The sequence below is a fragment of the Mesoplodon bidens genome, assembly GCF_964165515.1.
Source record: "Mesoplodon bidens genome assembly, chromosome: 19".
Taxonomy (NCBI): domain Eukaryota; kingdom Metazoa; phylum Chordata; class Mammalia; order Artiodactyla; family Ziphiidae; genus Mesoplodon; species Mesoplodon bidens.
In genome coordinates, this window is record NC_138179.1 from 53,751,192 (window position 1) to 53,764,548 (window position 13,357).

A 13,357-nucleotide genomic window follows, 5' to 3' on the forward strand; every position below is an offset into this window, starting at 1 on the left:
CTGGCTGCTCGGCCAGATTCCCGGTGGCTGGGGACAAAGGCCCCACTGTTCCCCCGACCCCCAGACGCCCCCAAATGCACTGGGCTTAAGAAGTCTTTCTTTCCACAGTTCTGTTCCTTACAGGCCCCAGCTCTTTGCCACAGGGAGTAGCCCTGGCCCCTCGTCCAGGAGAGTCTGGGGGGTGGGGGGTCAGGGAGCTACCAGTTCCCCACCCCCACCATACACCCAACCCCTTTGGGCAGCCAGGATGTGGAGGCAGCCTTGGGCTGACTTCAGAGCCAGTGGTCCAGGCATTGCACCGCCCCTCAGCCACCCAGCCCTTCCTGGCCTGCAGTGGCCTCCCCGCTTCTCCCACCCATCAGAACCATGCTCATCCTTCCAGACCCCCTCCAGGCAACCTCTCGGGACTCCCTCTCCTCAGAGGAGCCTCATAGCCCAAACCACAGCAGCCAACTTCTCACTCCGCTCCCCAGTTCCCAGCAGCGGGAACCAGGTCTCACCTGCTCCTCTAATTTCCTACCACACGGTGCTGATCCCAAAGCAGGGTCCTTAAGGTTTTCTATGTCAACCCCTCACCCAATGCCTGAACTCTCTCTAGTCTAGTCTGTGCTTGCTCACCTCCACTGACAGGGGCCTCATTACCTCCAGGGACTGCTCTTCCCATTACTCTGACCATAAAGGGTTCTCGTTATTGAGCCCAAATTGTGTTGTTCTCATTTTCATCCAGTTGCTGCTAATAGTTGAGATTACCAAGTGTCAGCCAGTTTACCTGTATTACCTCATTTAATCCTCTCAACAATTTTGAGGGGTTATTTCAGGGATAAGAAAATGGAGGCTAAAAACAACTAAGTAACTTGGCCAAGGTCACATAGTGAATAAGGGGTAAAGCTGAAATTTGAACCCCCTCAGGCTGAAGGCAGGGCCTAGACACCCAATGTGCCTCCCAATGTACCAGGGGCTGTGCCAGGCCTGGGCCTCTCATCTCCCGAGGTTGTTTGTTGATATGAGAAGGCAGACCACACCCACCACACTTCTTTTTTCCTAGTTAGCTCCCACCAGCCTTTGTCAGCAGATGAAGTGTGGCCTGGGGACAGTGACAGCCCCAGCCAGTGGGGAGCAGGGGGAGGCAGAGGGGAAGAGGTCACCCGCCTAGGGGCATGCAGGTTTGAGAAGGTTGGAGGAGGTGACCTTGGGACTCAGGTTTAGGACTGGCGGTGAGAGATGGAGAATTGATAACTATGACAGGCCCTGTCCCAAACCTGACACTCCGTCCACCCTCCAACTTGAAAGGCACAGAATCTTCCACAAAGGTGATGCATTGGGCTGAACATCTCAGGGCCAGAGAGATGAAAAAGGAACAGACATCTTTAATCCAACCTGTAGTCTTTTCCCACCTGCCCACTGCTCAGCACCATCCCCTTGGAACTCTGCAGGAGGAAGGGAGGGAGTGGGAACAAGAGAGAAGTCAGAAAGCTGAGGGGCCCCAGTGGCTGCTGTTAAGTCTTGGAGGGCAGTACTGATAGGGCGTGGGGTTTTTTTGGCCATACCACGCGGCTTGCAGGATCTTAATTCCCCGATCAGGGATGGAACCCGTGTCCCCTGCTGTGAGGGCACAGAGTCCTAACCACTGGACCACCAGGGAATTCCCCTGGGTGAGCTTTCCTTTCCTCTCTAGGTTTGGCTCCGGCACTCCTGGCACAGAGAACAAAACGATGCTCCTCTAGGCTACTTTCCCAAGACTCCAACCCAGCTACTTCCAAAGGATGACAGGATTCCGTGATTTTTCCATATACTGTCAGTGAGCCAGTGAGTCAGTCAATCAACAAACATTCTCGGAGTACTGGCTGCATACCAGGCCCTGTGGATACCAAGATACACATGACACCTCTGGGGCTGCTTGGAATAAGCACGGTCAGCTCCCTAGCTCTGCCACTTACTAGCCGTGTGACCTCTGGAAGCCACACAATTCTTTGTGCCAGTTTCTTCATCTGTCAAAGGGATAGGAATAATGTACCCAGTGGTCAGCACTGTGCAAGTAGTTGCTATGATTATTTTCCCAGTCCGGCAGGGGAGACTGATGGGTAGACCAAGCATCACAATGCTGGGCAGAGCTGGGCACGGGGCAGCCACGAGGCCAGGGGAGGGGCTGCTCCCGGCCTGCACTTCACAAACATTTATGGAGGGCCGCTCTGTGCCAGGCACTGTGCTGGCCACTGGGGACACGGAGATGAATGGGACACATTGTCCACTTGTCCCTGCTCCTCCCTGCCCTCCTTTTCCCTTCCTGGGGCCTAATCTCAGAACCCCGCACTGGAGGGGGGCACCCGAGACAGAACTGTGTGGAGAAAGGCATGGCCTGGGAGCCCGGGAGTCAGAACCCCTGGGTTCATGTCCACCACTCCCGGCCTATCTGACCTTGGCCACTCTCTGGCCACAGGTTCCCCACTGTTGGACAAGATGACCCCTCTGGTCCTGACTCACTCTGATAGATGATGAATACACTCCACCCCACAGAGCTTTAAACTCGCCCCACAGTCCAGTCCCAAGGCCATCCCAGCCTGTCGTCCCACTGAGGCAGTGAAGAGGAGACGCCTGCCTGGTACTGACTGGCACTGCCCTGCTGAGGAGCTGGCACAATTTCACATGAAAGAGGGAGGCCTGGATCTAAAGGCGGGTTGTTTGAAGGGGTTGGAGGGTACTAGGGGAAAGGCAGAGCCAGCTCCCACAGGCCCTATTCATGGCTCTCTCTGGGGAGGGAGAGAGAGCAGGATAATTAAAACCGGGCTTTGTCCAAATCCCTGACCAAGCCAATATCTCACCTTTGAACCCCTGCAGCCAACAGAGCAGGGCGGATGCCCCTTTGGAAGGAAAACACCAATGAACCAAGCCACATCCCAAGTGCGGTGGGCTAGCATAGGGCGGGATGGGGGGTTGGTGGAGTAAATGAGCTGATTCCCCACCCACCAACCATGGACGGACACCTGAGGCTTTGCCACCCTGAGACCTCTTGTCCCCATCCGTGTCCCAGCTGAAAGCAACCAAGCTCCAATCCAGCAAGAGGTTGACCTTGATCTTGGCCTGTATCCAAGACGGACCCAGATTCAGGGTGAGAGTGAGAGCAGACAAGGCAGGTCATGAAAAGCAGGGTAGTGGAGTGAGACCGTGAACTTGAGCCAGACTGCTGGGTTCCGACCCTGGCTCTGCCACTTGTTAGCGATGTGCTTTTGGCCAAGCTGTTGGCTCTCTGTGCCTCAGTGTCCTCAACTGAAAAATGAGGATAATAACGGCACCCACGTCATGGTGGTTTTGTGAGGGTTAAATGAGGTAACTTATATAAATCCTGGCCTAGAGTAATTGCTATCTATGTCTTAGCTATCAGCTATACTATTAGAGCAATTCTCCATCCTTAAAACACATTTTTTTCAGGCACTAATATATATGCTCATTTGAGTATATTTGCATCTCCCATGAATCTCTCCAGATTTCTACACTGGAATCCAACATTACAGGAATCTACCTAACCCACTATACTGGAGGAAACTTCCCTGCGCGATGCTCCAGGCTCACCTGGGATGCTGCAGCTTGTAAGCCTCTCCCTAGAAGTTCTCCCAAATGGCTAATTGCAGTCCCTCATTCGGTAACTTATTGCATTCTCCTTTGTAGACTCTCTTTTAATCTGATACATCATGAAGTCCTTCTTAAGTATCCCTGTGATAAAGGATGAAGCAATAAATGCCTCTGCCCACTACTGCACTGCCCTGTTCAGCACCCTCCCTCATCCCCCACTCCATGCCAAAAATTCTGCACCCCTGGGGGCCAGACTGGCCTCCTGCTCCCCTTGCCCCTGAGCTCAGGGTTGGCCTGATGCGGGGGCCCAGACGTCCCCATCCAGGCTGCCCAAACACAAGGCCCACTCCCAGCGTCCAGTCCCTCTCTGTTTGAGCTGAGATCCTCAAAAGCCTGCCCCGTTCCCCATGGTGTCCCAAAGGCACCTTCCGAATAATGCTCCCCTCCCTAGAGCTTCATCTTGTGCTGTGACTCCCATCAGAAGACCCAGGTTCTAGACCTGACACTGTCGCTGTGTGGTCTCAGACCCCAATACCCACGCTGCCTGCTCCCAGGGCTTCTGAGGCCCTGAAATCCAGCACTGAAGGATTCACTGCCCTCATCATTCCCAAGGGGAGGGAGGGGCTTCAGATGCAGGAACTTGGAGCTCCCAGAAACCTACGGTGGACCCAACCACCTTGTGAACAAGTGGAAGAGGCTGGGGCGGGGGGCCTTTGGGCTGTGTTTGGAGGCGAAATGACTGGTTATGTAATTGAGATTCAAGTCGCAGGCCAGTGAGCACATCTCAGTGAGAGCAGCCGGTCTGGGGAATGGGGCTGTTGTCCTGGCAGAGGGGGAGAACCCCAGGGGATCAAACACCTTCCCTGCCCTCCCACAGCTGGGCCACAGGGTGGGGCTGGGGGTGGAGATAGTAGGGGGGGGTGGAGATGAAGTAGGTGTTGGTGTGTGTGTGTGTTGGGGGGTGGGGGGTGGGAATCCAAGGAACTCAACGATAATGACATTCACTTCCATCCCCAGTCCACCCTGGAATTCAAGTTTCTAATTAGGAAACACTTTGGCTGAAAGGTGGAGGGGGAGTCAGGGGATAGAGATGCAGACCAAGGGAGAACTGTGCCTACATCCAGCTCCTGAGATACACACCAGTCTCAGAGTTTGCAAAGCACCAGACCCCAGCTCCAACACTGAGGGGATGGTTGGGGAGGAATGGCCCTAAATCCTCCAGCCCCGTCAAAAGAGGAAGAGACCTCCTCAGCCCAGGTCTTGATCCCAACCTGGACCCCCAGGAAACTTCTTTGTCAAGCTCAGAAAATGACTGGCCTGACAGTGTTCAACCCTGCGACTTGGAAAGGGGTGGAGTGCATGTTGGGGCGCTCCAGTGGGACGGGGCAGTCAGGCTCAGAGGCAGGGTGCTGGCCCCAGTGGGGCTCGGAGGCCCCTGCTGGCCCTCCCCAGCCTCAGCAGCCGGCAGATGAAAGAACCCAAGCAAAGCAGCCCAGCGCTGAGTAATGCCCCTGGCACCCCGTGCCCAGACCCACCCACAGGCAGCCCGAGAGGGCAGAGGCGAGGGCAGCCGCGCTGCTAGACCAGGGGTCCGCGGCCTGTTTCTCTTCCCCGGGGTGGGGGGCGGTGGACCCGCGCCGGACAGCTCGTCGGGCGGTCCGGCCCGGCAGCGGGGGGAGTGTGGCGCAGGGAGGGGGTGTCCGGCCACAGTGGCCAAGGACATCCCGCTCCGGGAACCCCTCCCCCACTCCCTCTCCCTCCAGCTGTGCCGGGGCCTCGCCAACGGAAAACGAAAACTCGGGCAGAGGAAACGGCGGCAGGCGCCCCGCCTGGAAAACCCGGACAAAAGGCGCGGGCCTCCCGCCCCCGCTGCCCGGCCGCCGGGGGCCTGGCACCGCCGCCCGGGTCGGTGCCCCCGGCCCTGGCAGCCCCGTGCTAGCCCCGGCCCCCTGCCTGCCTTCTTCCTTCCCGCCCCCTGCCCAGGGCAGCTCGCGCTCCGGCCCCCTCCCCGGCCACCAGCCGATGTTCCCTGCAGCCATGCCCGTGGTGCCCGCGCCGTGCGCCCCAGGCTGTGCCCGCCGAGCGGGGGCGCAGCGACCCCGGCCCCAGCTGCCAGCTTCCCGTTAGCGCCTGGATCCGCCCCCTCCCCTGGCTCAGCACCCTCACCTTGGGGGGCCGGGGCTCCGGGCGGGGCGGGATCCCGACCAGGCAGAAGGCGACTCCATTCATCGGGCGGCAGCTGCGGCTCTGCTGCCAGGGCACTGCTGGGGGCGCGGGCAGGGACCAGGGAGGGGCGGGGCCGAACGCGGAGGGGTGGGGCGTCTCTTCGCTCCTCCTCCTGCGCTCCCGACGGGGCGCACCCTCTGCCTCTTGTTTGGGTAGCAGACTGGTACAGAGGGCTGAGGCAGGGCTTGGCGCTGGCAGCGGAGCTGGGGGGCAGAACACAGCCAGCGGAAGAGAGATGGTCTTAGCGAGGGTTTGGGCCGGCCTCCAGGGGACCAGCCCAGATAGACGGTGATCCGGGCCGGCCGAGGAAAGAGGACAGCGGCACAGAACACAGAACTGGCACCGAGAGAGGGAGGGAGGGAGGGAAAGGAAAGCAGAGAGAAACACAGCCAGACAGAGACGGTCAGAAACAGAGACGGAGAGACCCAGAAAGCGTGAGAGAGGCAAGGACACGACAGAGACCGAGTAGAGCGAGGCAGAGAAAATCAAAGACAAAGATGAAGAGGCCCAGGTTGGAAGAGAGGGAGAGACAGAAAAAAGGCTTAGGGAGCCTTCCATCCAGAGACTCACGGAAGCTGAGACAAGGGCAGAGATGGTTATACCCAAGGGGGAGGGGGAGGACGACGAGGGGAACAGGGGAACTTTCAGGGGCTTCATGCCCCTCAATCTAGGACACCCCTCCCAGGCAGAGTCTCAGCCCAGGATCCCATGCAGGCTGTACGAGAGAGGCAGGTGCCCCAGCCCTTCAGACCCCCACCCAGCCAGCCTGGGGCTCAGGCCTCTAGACAGCCCACAGACCCACTCTGCAGTGGGTGACAGTAAAAGCAGAGACCCTCCAGGCCTCCCAATCACAAGCTCCCACAGCCTCCCTTCCAGCTTCACTCCGAGCTGGGCCCAAAGAACCATCGGGGTCCTGAGTCAATTGCTCATTTCCCTGCCCCCAGGCAGGACCCCTGCAGCCCATCCCCTGATGATCCAGGAAGGGGCAGTCTCTCAGTCCTTAGTTTCTTCTGGAAAGTTCTTTCTGCCATCTAACTAACATCCTTCCTGCCTCCGATTTTTTACAGCCTATGTTTACCTCTTTCCCTTGTCTTTTTGTAGTTTTAAAGGGCTCCCTGCATTCCTTCACCCAGATTGTGAAGAAAGGAAGGCAGAGACCATAGATAAATAGGAATATGATCTGGGCAAGGCAGGCAATGAAAGTGGGAAGGCCGACTCTGCCTGCTGAAATGGCCCACCCACTCTGGGGCAGTGAGCCTCATAAAACCTCTTTGCTTCACCACCGCCACCATCCCGACTCCTGAGAGTGGATCAGCCCCAAGTCCTGGACCCCTCAGGATCAGGGAGTCAGGCCCTGCAGGGGGCAGTATGGCCCAGACACCTACTAGAACATCCTTACTCCTGTAAACCTGAGGAAGGAGATATGGACTTCTTTTTAAATCATCTGTTTTATTTAATTAATTTTAAATTTCCTGGAAGTCAATGGAAAGGGATGCTTTTGTAATAATGGAAGGGAGTTAAGGACTCCTTCCTTCCCCACCTCTCTTCATCAAGCTCACGTGCAGCCAGAATGATGCCCCACTTCTGAGAAGTTCTTCCTGCTATCTAACGGTAATCCATCATACTGCCTGTATTCTCTTGCTTAATCTTAAACCAGGTCCCTCTGCCCTGTGGCTCCAACAGTCCAAGGCTTGCTGCCACCCTGGCTCAGGGGTCCTTTGCCCTCAAAACAAATGTGTAAGTGGGGGAGCGGTGGCATCTGAGACCCAGACTGGACTGAGGCTGTGGGGAAGGGGAGGAGGGTGGTGGCCTCTGGGGTGCCCCTGGCTCACTTTTTCCAGAGCCTGATGCCCTCAGACACTGCAGGAGGCGGTGAGAGGAAATGAGCTCACACTGGCCGGCAGGCAATTCCTCCTCCACAATGCACCGCACTCACCTCCCCCACCCTCTCCCACTTCCCAGAAAGTGCGCTCTTCCCCCACCCTGCCGCCCCTCCCACCTCTTCCTGCACCTTGACCTGCACCCCCATCCTGTCCCGGCCCTCCCCCATCCACCTTCTCCAGCACCTCTTTCATTCTTCCTTTCCATCCTGGCTCCCCATCCCCTCTGACGTCTGTGTCTCATTCCCTGCGTCCCACCATCCACGCCCCCCAAACCCACTCTATTCCTGGCACACTCTTTCTCTGGGGATTAGGGCAGTGAAGCCCAACATGGGATGGAGGGTGTCCCTCACTGAGGACCCTCTTTATACTCCCCCTCTTTCTAAATTCCTCTCCCAGCCCAATCACCTTCCTTCATTCACACATGTTTATTGGGAGTCCTGATATACCATGGGTGGGAGAGTGGAGGTTGCCCCTGGGGATAGGAGATAAGGCTTAACTCCTTCCCTTGAGGGGTCCTGAGATCCCAGAAAAGGAGCCATGGGAGGCTGGAGAAGCAGAGGAATTCTTCCAGAAGCAGGTGACCCTGATCTTTTGAGGGCATCATGGATGGGACGGGTGGGGTGGGCAATGGGGGGAGAAACACTCCAGGGAGAAAGACTATCATGGACAAAGGCAGGGAGGCAGGAGAGAGCAGACTCTAGCAGTGTGGCTGGAGCCAAGCGGAAGGTTCGTGGGCAGGAAGCATGGAGGGATGAGGAAGGAAATGCATGCGGGTGGGGATGTTACAGTGGAGTGACTGTGCCTGAGGCACTGAGATTCTAGCCTGGTTTAGGGCAGGGATTTAAGCGGAGATGTGCCATGGCCACTGTGGCGAGCCATGGAAGAGAACGGAGGGCAGCAAGGAGCCAGGGGTGGGTAGCCAGGTGGGGGGGCCCTGCACCTGGGCAGGGGGCACCAATCATCAGAGGCCCCCGGATCTTGTTGACCAAATGGGAGTTGCGGGAAGGAAATGGAAGAGTCTAGAACAACTCCAAGGTTTCTCGCTCAGAATATTAGGTAGACGAGTTGTCTGGAGTGTTCTCAGGGAGAAGGGACATGTCAGGCACTGGGCTAAGTAATCCCTTGTATACATTATTCCAAATTAGCCTTACAAAGGAGCTGTGAAACAGGTATTATAATCCTCATTTACGGATAAGGACACTGAGGCCCAGAGGGCCTGAGTATCTTACCCAAGGCCATGCAGGATTTGAGCCCATGCCTTTGGGCTCCAGAGTCCACACACTTAACCTGCAGGCTGTGTTGCTGGTGGAGTAGTGATTGGCAGCTCGAACCCTGGGTCCGTCTCCCTGAAGAGAGGCCTGAGCTAGAGAATGGCTTTGGAAGTCATCGGTGGATCAGGAGTGTGGTTCAGATTCTCCAGGGACAGCGCAGAGCGGAGACCAGATGTAGGATGGGACCCAAGGGCACTCACCTTTCGGGGCAGGTGAGGAAGGAAGAGGCAGCAAGGGGGACTGAGGAGAGAGAGCCAGAGGAAGTGGCACTGCGTCGGGCGGGGGACGGGTAGGTGGAGGCCAGACTGTGCAGTGACGGAGAGCATCAAGGGCGAAGAAATAAAAAAAAGGGGGGGGGTGAAAAAGAGAGGGTGGTGAAATGGAATTGGGCCGCTGAGACAGTTACCGGGAGGGACAGCCGGGCAGCACAGGTGAGTCGGGGTGAGGCATGGCTCCATCTGGGTGGGGGACACTTGAGCAGCCTCTTTGGTTGTGGAGGAGAAGCCAAGGGAGAGAGCCTGAGGGGGTGATGAGCGGAGTGGAGGAAAAAGAGCCCAGAGTCGTGCCAGAGGAAGAGCCCGCCTTCCCCAGAGCCAGGTAGGGTTAGGAGGGGAGCATGGCGGGAGGGCAGGGAGTCCCCAGACCAGAGCAGTCCAGGGTCAGGCTCAGGCCTGGGCCAGGAGCCAGCAAGGGGTTGTACAGTGTCACCAAGGAGCCCTGAGCCGAGAGTCCAAAGACCGGGGCTCAGGTTCCCATGCTGTCCACCTAGTAGCTGAATGTCTTTGAGGAAAAGTATATTCTCTGAACCTCACTTTCACTCTCTGTAGGTGAAAACAATAGGCCTCCTCTGCCAGTCTCCAACTGAGGGCTCACGTTTGATAATGATAAAGGAATGGGTGGAAGGCGGGTTACAGGGCTGGTGACCATAAACCTGGTAATAGCTGCCTGCCCTTCCATTGAAGGGGAAAGAGCACCCCCTGGTGGAGAAGGGCAGGAGGGCAGGACTAGAGGGAAGGGCTGAGGAGAGACCGGACTTGTTCTTGTTCCTTTGGCTTTCAGCCCCCAGATCCTCTGCTTGTCCCCTCGAAGCAACCCATGCCCACCTAAACTTTCATTTCCAAAACAGGTAGTAGCCCAGTTCAGTCAAGTCCAATGACATTTATTGAGCGCTGTCTACATGCAAACTGCTCTGTGGGGTAGCGGGGAATGAACCAGGTGATGTACTTGTCCTCAAAAAGCTCATATTCCAGGGAGGGCAACAAGCACAGCCAAGGATGGCTGGGATGGTGCCATGATGGTGCTACAAGCAGAGCGTCGAGCAAAGCAGAAGGGAGGCTTCCATAATGAGAGGAGAAGGCAGGGGCCTTGGGAGGTAGTGTTTGATCTAGACCTTGAAGGCCCTTAACAGGCAGGTGGCAGAGAAGGGAGGCCTGAAGGCTGAGAGCTAGGGAAGGGGTGGGGCCCAGGTCTGGCAGAGCCCCAGGCATCACAGAGAGGGGACCTCAGACCTCATCAAGCTCCTTGAATGGTGTAGGGTGGGGCAACGGTCCACTCGAGATCGTGCCAGTCTCTACCCTCCGCCCTGCTGACATATCCCTGAGGAATCCTGGAGAAGAGGGATCCCACCTGAACACACCTCGAGGAGGGAGGTACAGCCCCCTGGCCCGAGGGCTGAGAGGCACTGGCAACCTGCCAAACAGCTGGGGCCACCAGCCCAGCAACCTTTGGACAGCTGACTTGGGGTGGAGAGAGAGGCTGAAGCTTCCTTGGGCTGGCGCAAGCAAGCCACACCCAGCGAAACCCTGGTATCAGGACAGGGGGTGGAAGAAAGATGCCCCACCCCTGCCGCTTGCAACTGGCAGCCCCTCAGGGGAATCATGTTGGGAAACGTATGTCACGGTTGGGGAAGAGGAAGAGGTTTTGGGCTGGGGTCTCAGCCCCGAGGGCTCTCCACTATGTGACACGGGGCAGTTGAAGAGCTGGTGGTGAGGACTGTGTGTATATGTGCGTGTGTGCAAGACTAAGAGACGACTTATGACGACCGTGACATCACCTAGCAGGGGCTTGAAAACACCAGGATGGAAGGGAAAGGAATTAAAATGTGTTGAGCACCTACTATGTGCCGAGCACCTACTATGTGCCGGGCTCTTTACAAACATTATTTCTTTACAAACATTACTCCCCATGCCAACACTGTAAGGTAGGTATTATTAGCCTCATTACATAAATGAGGAAACGGGCTCAGAGAGGTTAAGTAATCTTGCTGAGGTCTGACACCAAGCCCTTACTATTTCTCTGAAGCACGACCCCTCTGGGAGGAGCTAGGCCATGTAGTCCCTTCCAGCTCCAGGATGCTGAGTTCATGATGCTTCGGGAGGGCTTTTAAATTCTGCCAGCAACTGGCCTGCGGCCCTGCCTCTGCCACAGGCCCTCACACCCTGCCTCGCTCTCCCTGGCCCCGGCAAATCCCTGCGCGGAGGAGGGCAGCTCCACTCTCCTCCCCGTCTCCCGGCCGTTCTGGGAGGGTGGGGGTGGGGAGAGGAGGAGAGAGGAGGGGGACCTAGAAGCGGAGCACAGAAGGAGGGAGGGGAGGAACAGAGGGGAGGGGCGAAAGGAGGAGGGGCGGGTGGCTCCCACCGCCCCCTGGAAGCTCTGGAAATCCCCAGCAGCTGCTCCCCGCTCCTCTGTCTGGCCCTGAGCCAACCCTGGGAGGGAGGGAGGGCAGTTAAGTGGAGAGAAAAGAGGGGCAGGGCGCTGACCACAGGGGGGCAAGCCCTTCAGTCTTGGCACCCACCCCGCCCAGCAATTCCAGCCCCTGTGAGAGATTCCAGGCGTGCTCCCCTTTAAGGAAACCCTACATGCCAAAATCCACACATACCAAACAGACACATCAGGGCGGTCCTTGCACTATAAAAGGATTCTTTGCTTTACAGGAGGGTTGGGCACAAGGGAAACTTAAAATAGGAGCTTCCCCTGGTGTGGCGAAAGAAGCTCTGATTTCAGAAGCACCCCATACGCACCATGCTTCCGACATATCCAGTAAGCTGGCGACCCCCGCGGGGCTGGCAGGGCTGCAGCTGCCTTAAGGCACTGACATCAGTGCGGGCACCTCCAAGGTTGTGCTGATCATCAGAGTCCCCTTGTGGGTTGTGGGGTGTCTCACAGTCCAGGGGACAAGCTGGCTGCTGTGCTTTGCAGCAGAGGTGCCTTAGGACACCTAGAAAGGACTGGAAAGCCACGGCTCAGCACAGCTGGCAGGGATTTCACAGCAGCCCAGAGAGGACAGATGTCCAAGGGCTCCCAGTGTCCCTTTGATGAGGCCACGGCGAGAGCCCAACGTCCCTACTCTCCTCCATGGTCTGTCTTCCCTTCCACGATGCCAGGGCACAGGAGAGCCAGGATCCGCCTCTGGGAAAGGGGAAGCACCTGACCCCCAGAAGAAGTATGAAAGGCTGATGGAGGAGCAACTCAGGCCCAGTGAGATGTGTTCAGGGTCCTCTAGGCAGAAAGTCATGGTGTCCCCTAGCCCTGCCCCTCCTTGTTTTAAAAAATGGAGGTGAAATTCACATAACATAAATTTAACTATTTTAACGTGAGCAATTCACTGGCTTTTAGTCCTGTCCCCCCCAACCCCCGCTTTTTTGTGCTCAGGGTGGAGTTGAGTCAGTAATGACAATAGCAGAGAATGACGAATGGAGTCCCCTGCCCCCTGCCAGGCCTGGTGCTCCAGGGAGCTGCCACTGGCCATTTAAATTAACAGCCAAGATGCCCAGCAGGCCTGGAGACTAGACCAGCCCACAGCCCTCCCCAAACATCACACCCAGCCCAGGGAAGATGCCCAGAGTGCTTCGTGGCTCCTCAGAGCCCCTCTTCACCCCCCAGAACTTAAGATCACCCCACCCCCTGCCTCCACACCCTCTACCCCTCCCCACACCCCTCCTCACCACCATCACAGGGAACACAAGAACCCCTCTGCCACAGAGGGGAGGGTGTCTCAGAGCCCAGGGCCCCAGGCCACCACTTTAAGCAGAGCCTGGGAGTGTGGATACTTAAAGGCACACCCAGGAACAGAAAACCCTTCCACTCCAGACCCCACCCCAAGACCTCTCACCGAGTCGGGCTTAGGAAGGGAGCAAGGCAGCCCTCCCTTCAGCCCACATCAGGGTTCTGTCCATCTTAGAACAGGGGGCTGCAAGTCACGCTAGAGAGCCCCCCACTCACTTAAGGGGACCAGCCCCTCTTGTCCAGGGTTTGCTAAGCTCTGTGGAGGGAGTGAGGTGCTCTGACCTGAGGGGGCCATCACCCTGACCTCCTCTGATGGATACTGTGTGAAAGACAGCCCTCCCAGAGCCTGGCTGGGGCTGCAGGTCTGTATCTGGGGGGCATGTGAAGAAGCTGCCCAGCCCACCC

General features: G+C 57.3%; 1 protein-coding gene across 2 annotated transcripts in view; it reads right to left on the reverse strand.

The window, feature by feature from the left end:
• ARHGAP23 (Rho GTPase activating protein 23) overlaps positions 1 to 13,357 on the reverse strand; it is an 83,857-nt gene that overhangs the window by 69,795 nt on the left and 705 nt on the right. The window contains exon 1 of one of the 2 annotated variants that reach the window (XM_081219786.1): positions 5,734 to 5,839. The exons of the other annotated variant lie outside the window; for it this stretch is intronic. Coding sequence (XP_081075912.1) covers positions 5,734 to 5,796 — 63 coding nt within the window. The 5' untranslated portion in view covers positions 5,797 to 5,839. Of the gene's footprint in view, positions 1 to 5,733; positions 5,840 to 13,357 lie in introns of those variants that run through there. 2 annotated transcript variants of the gene reach the window in all.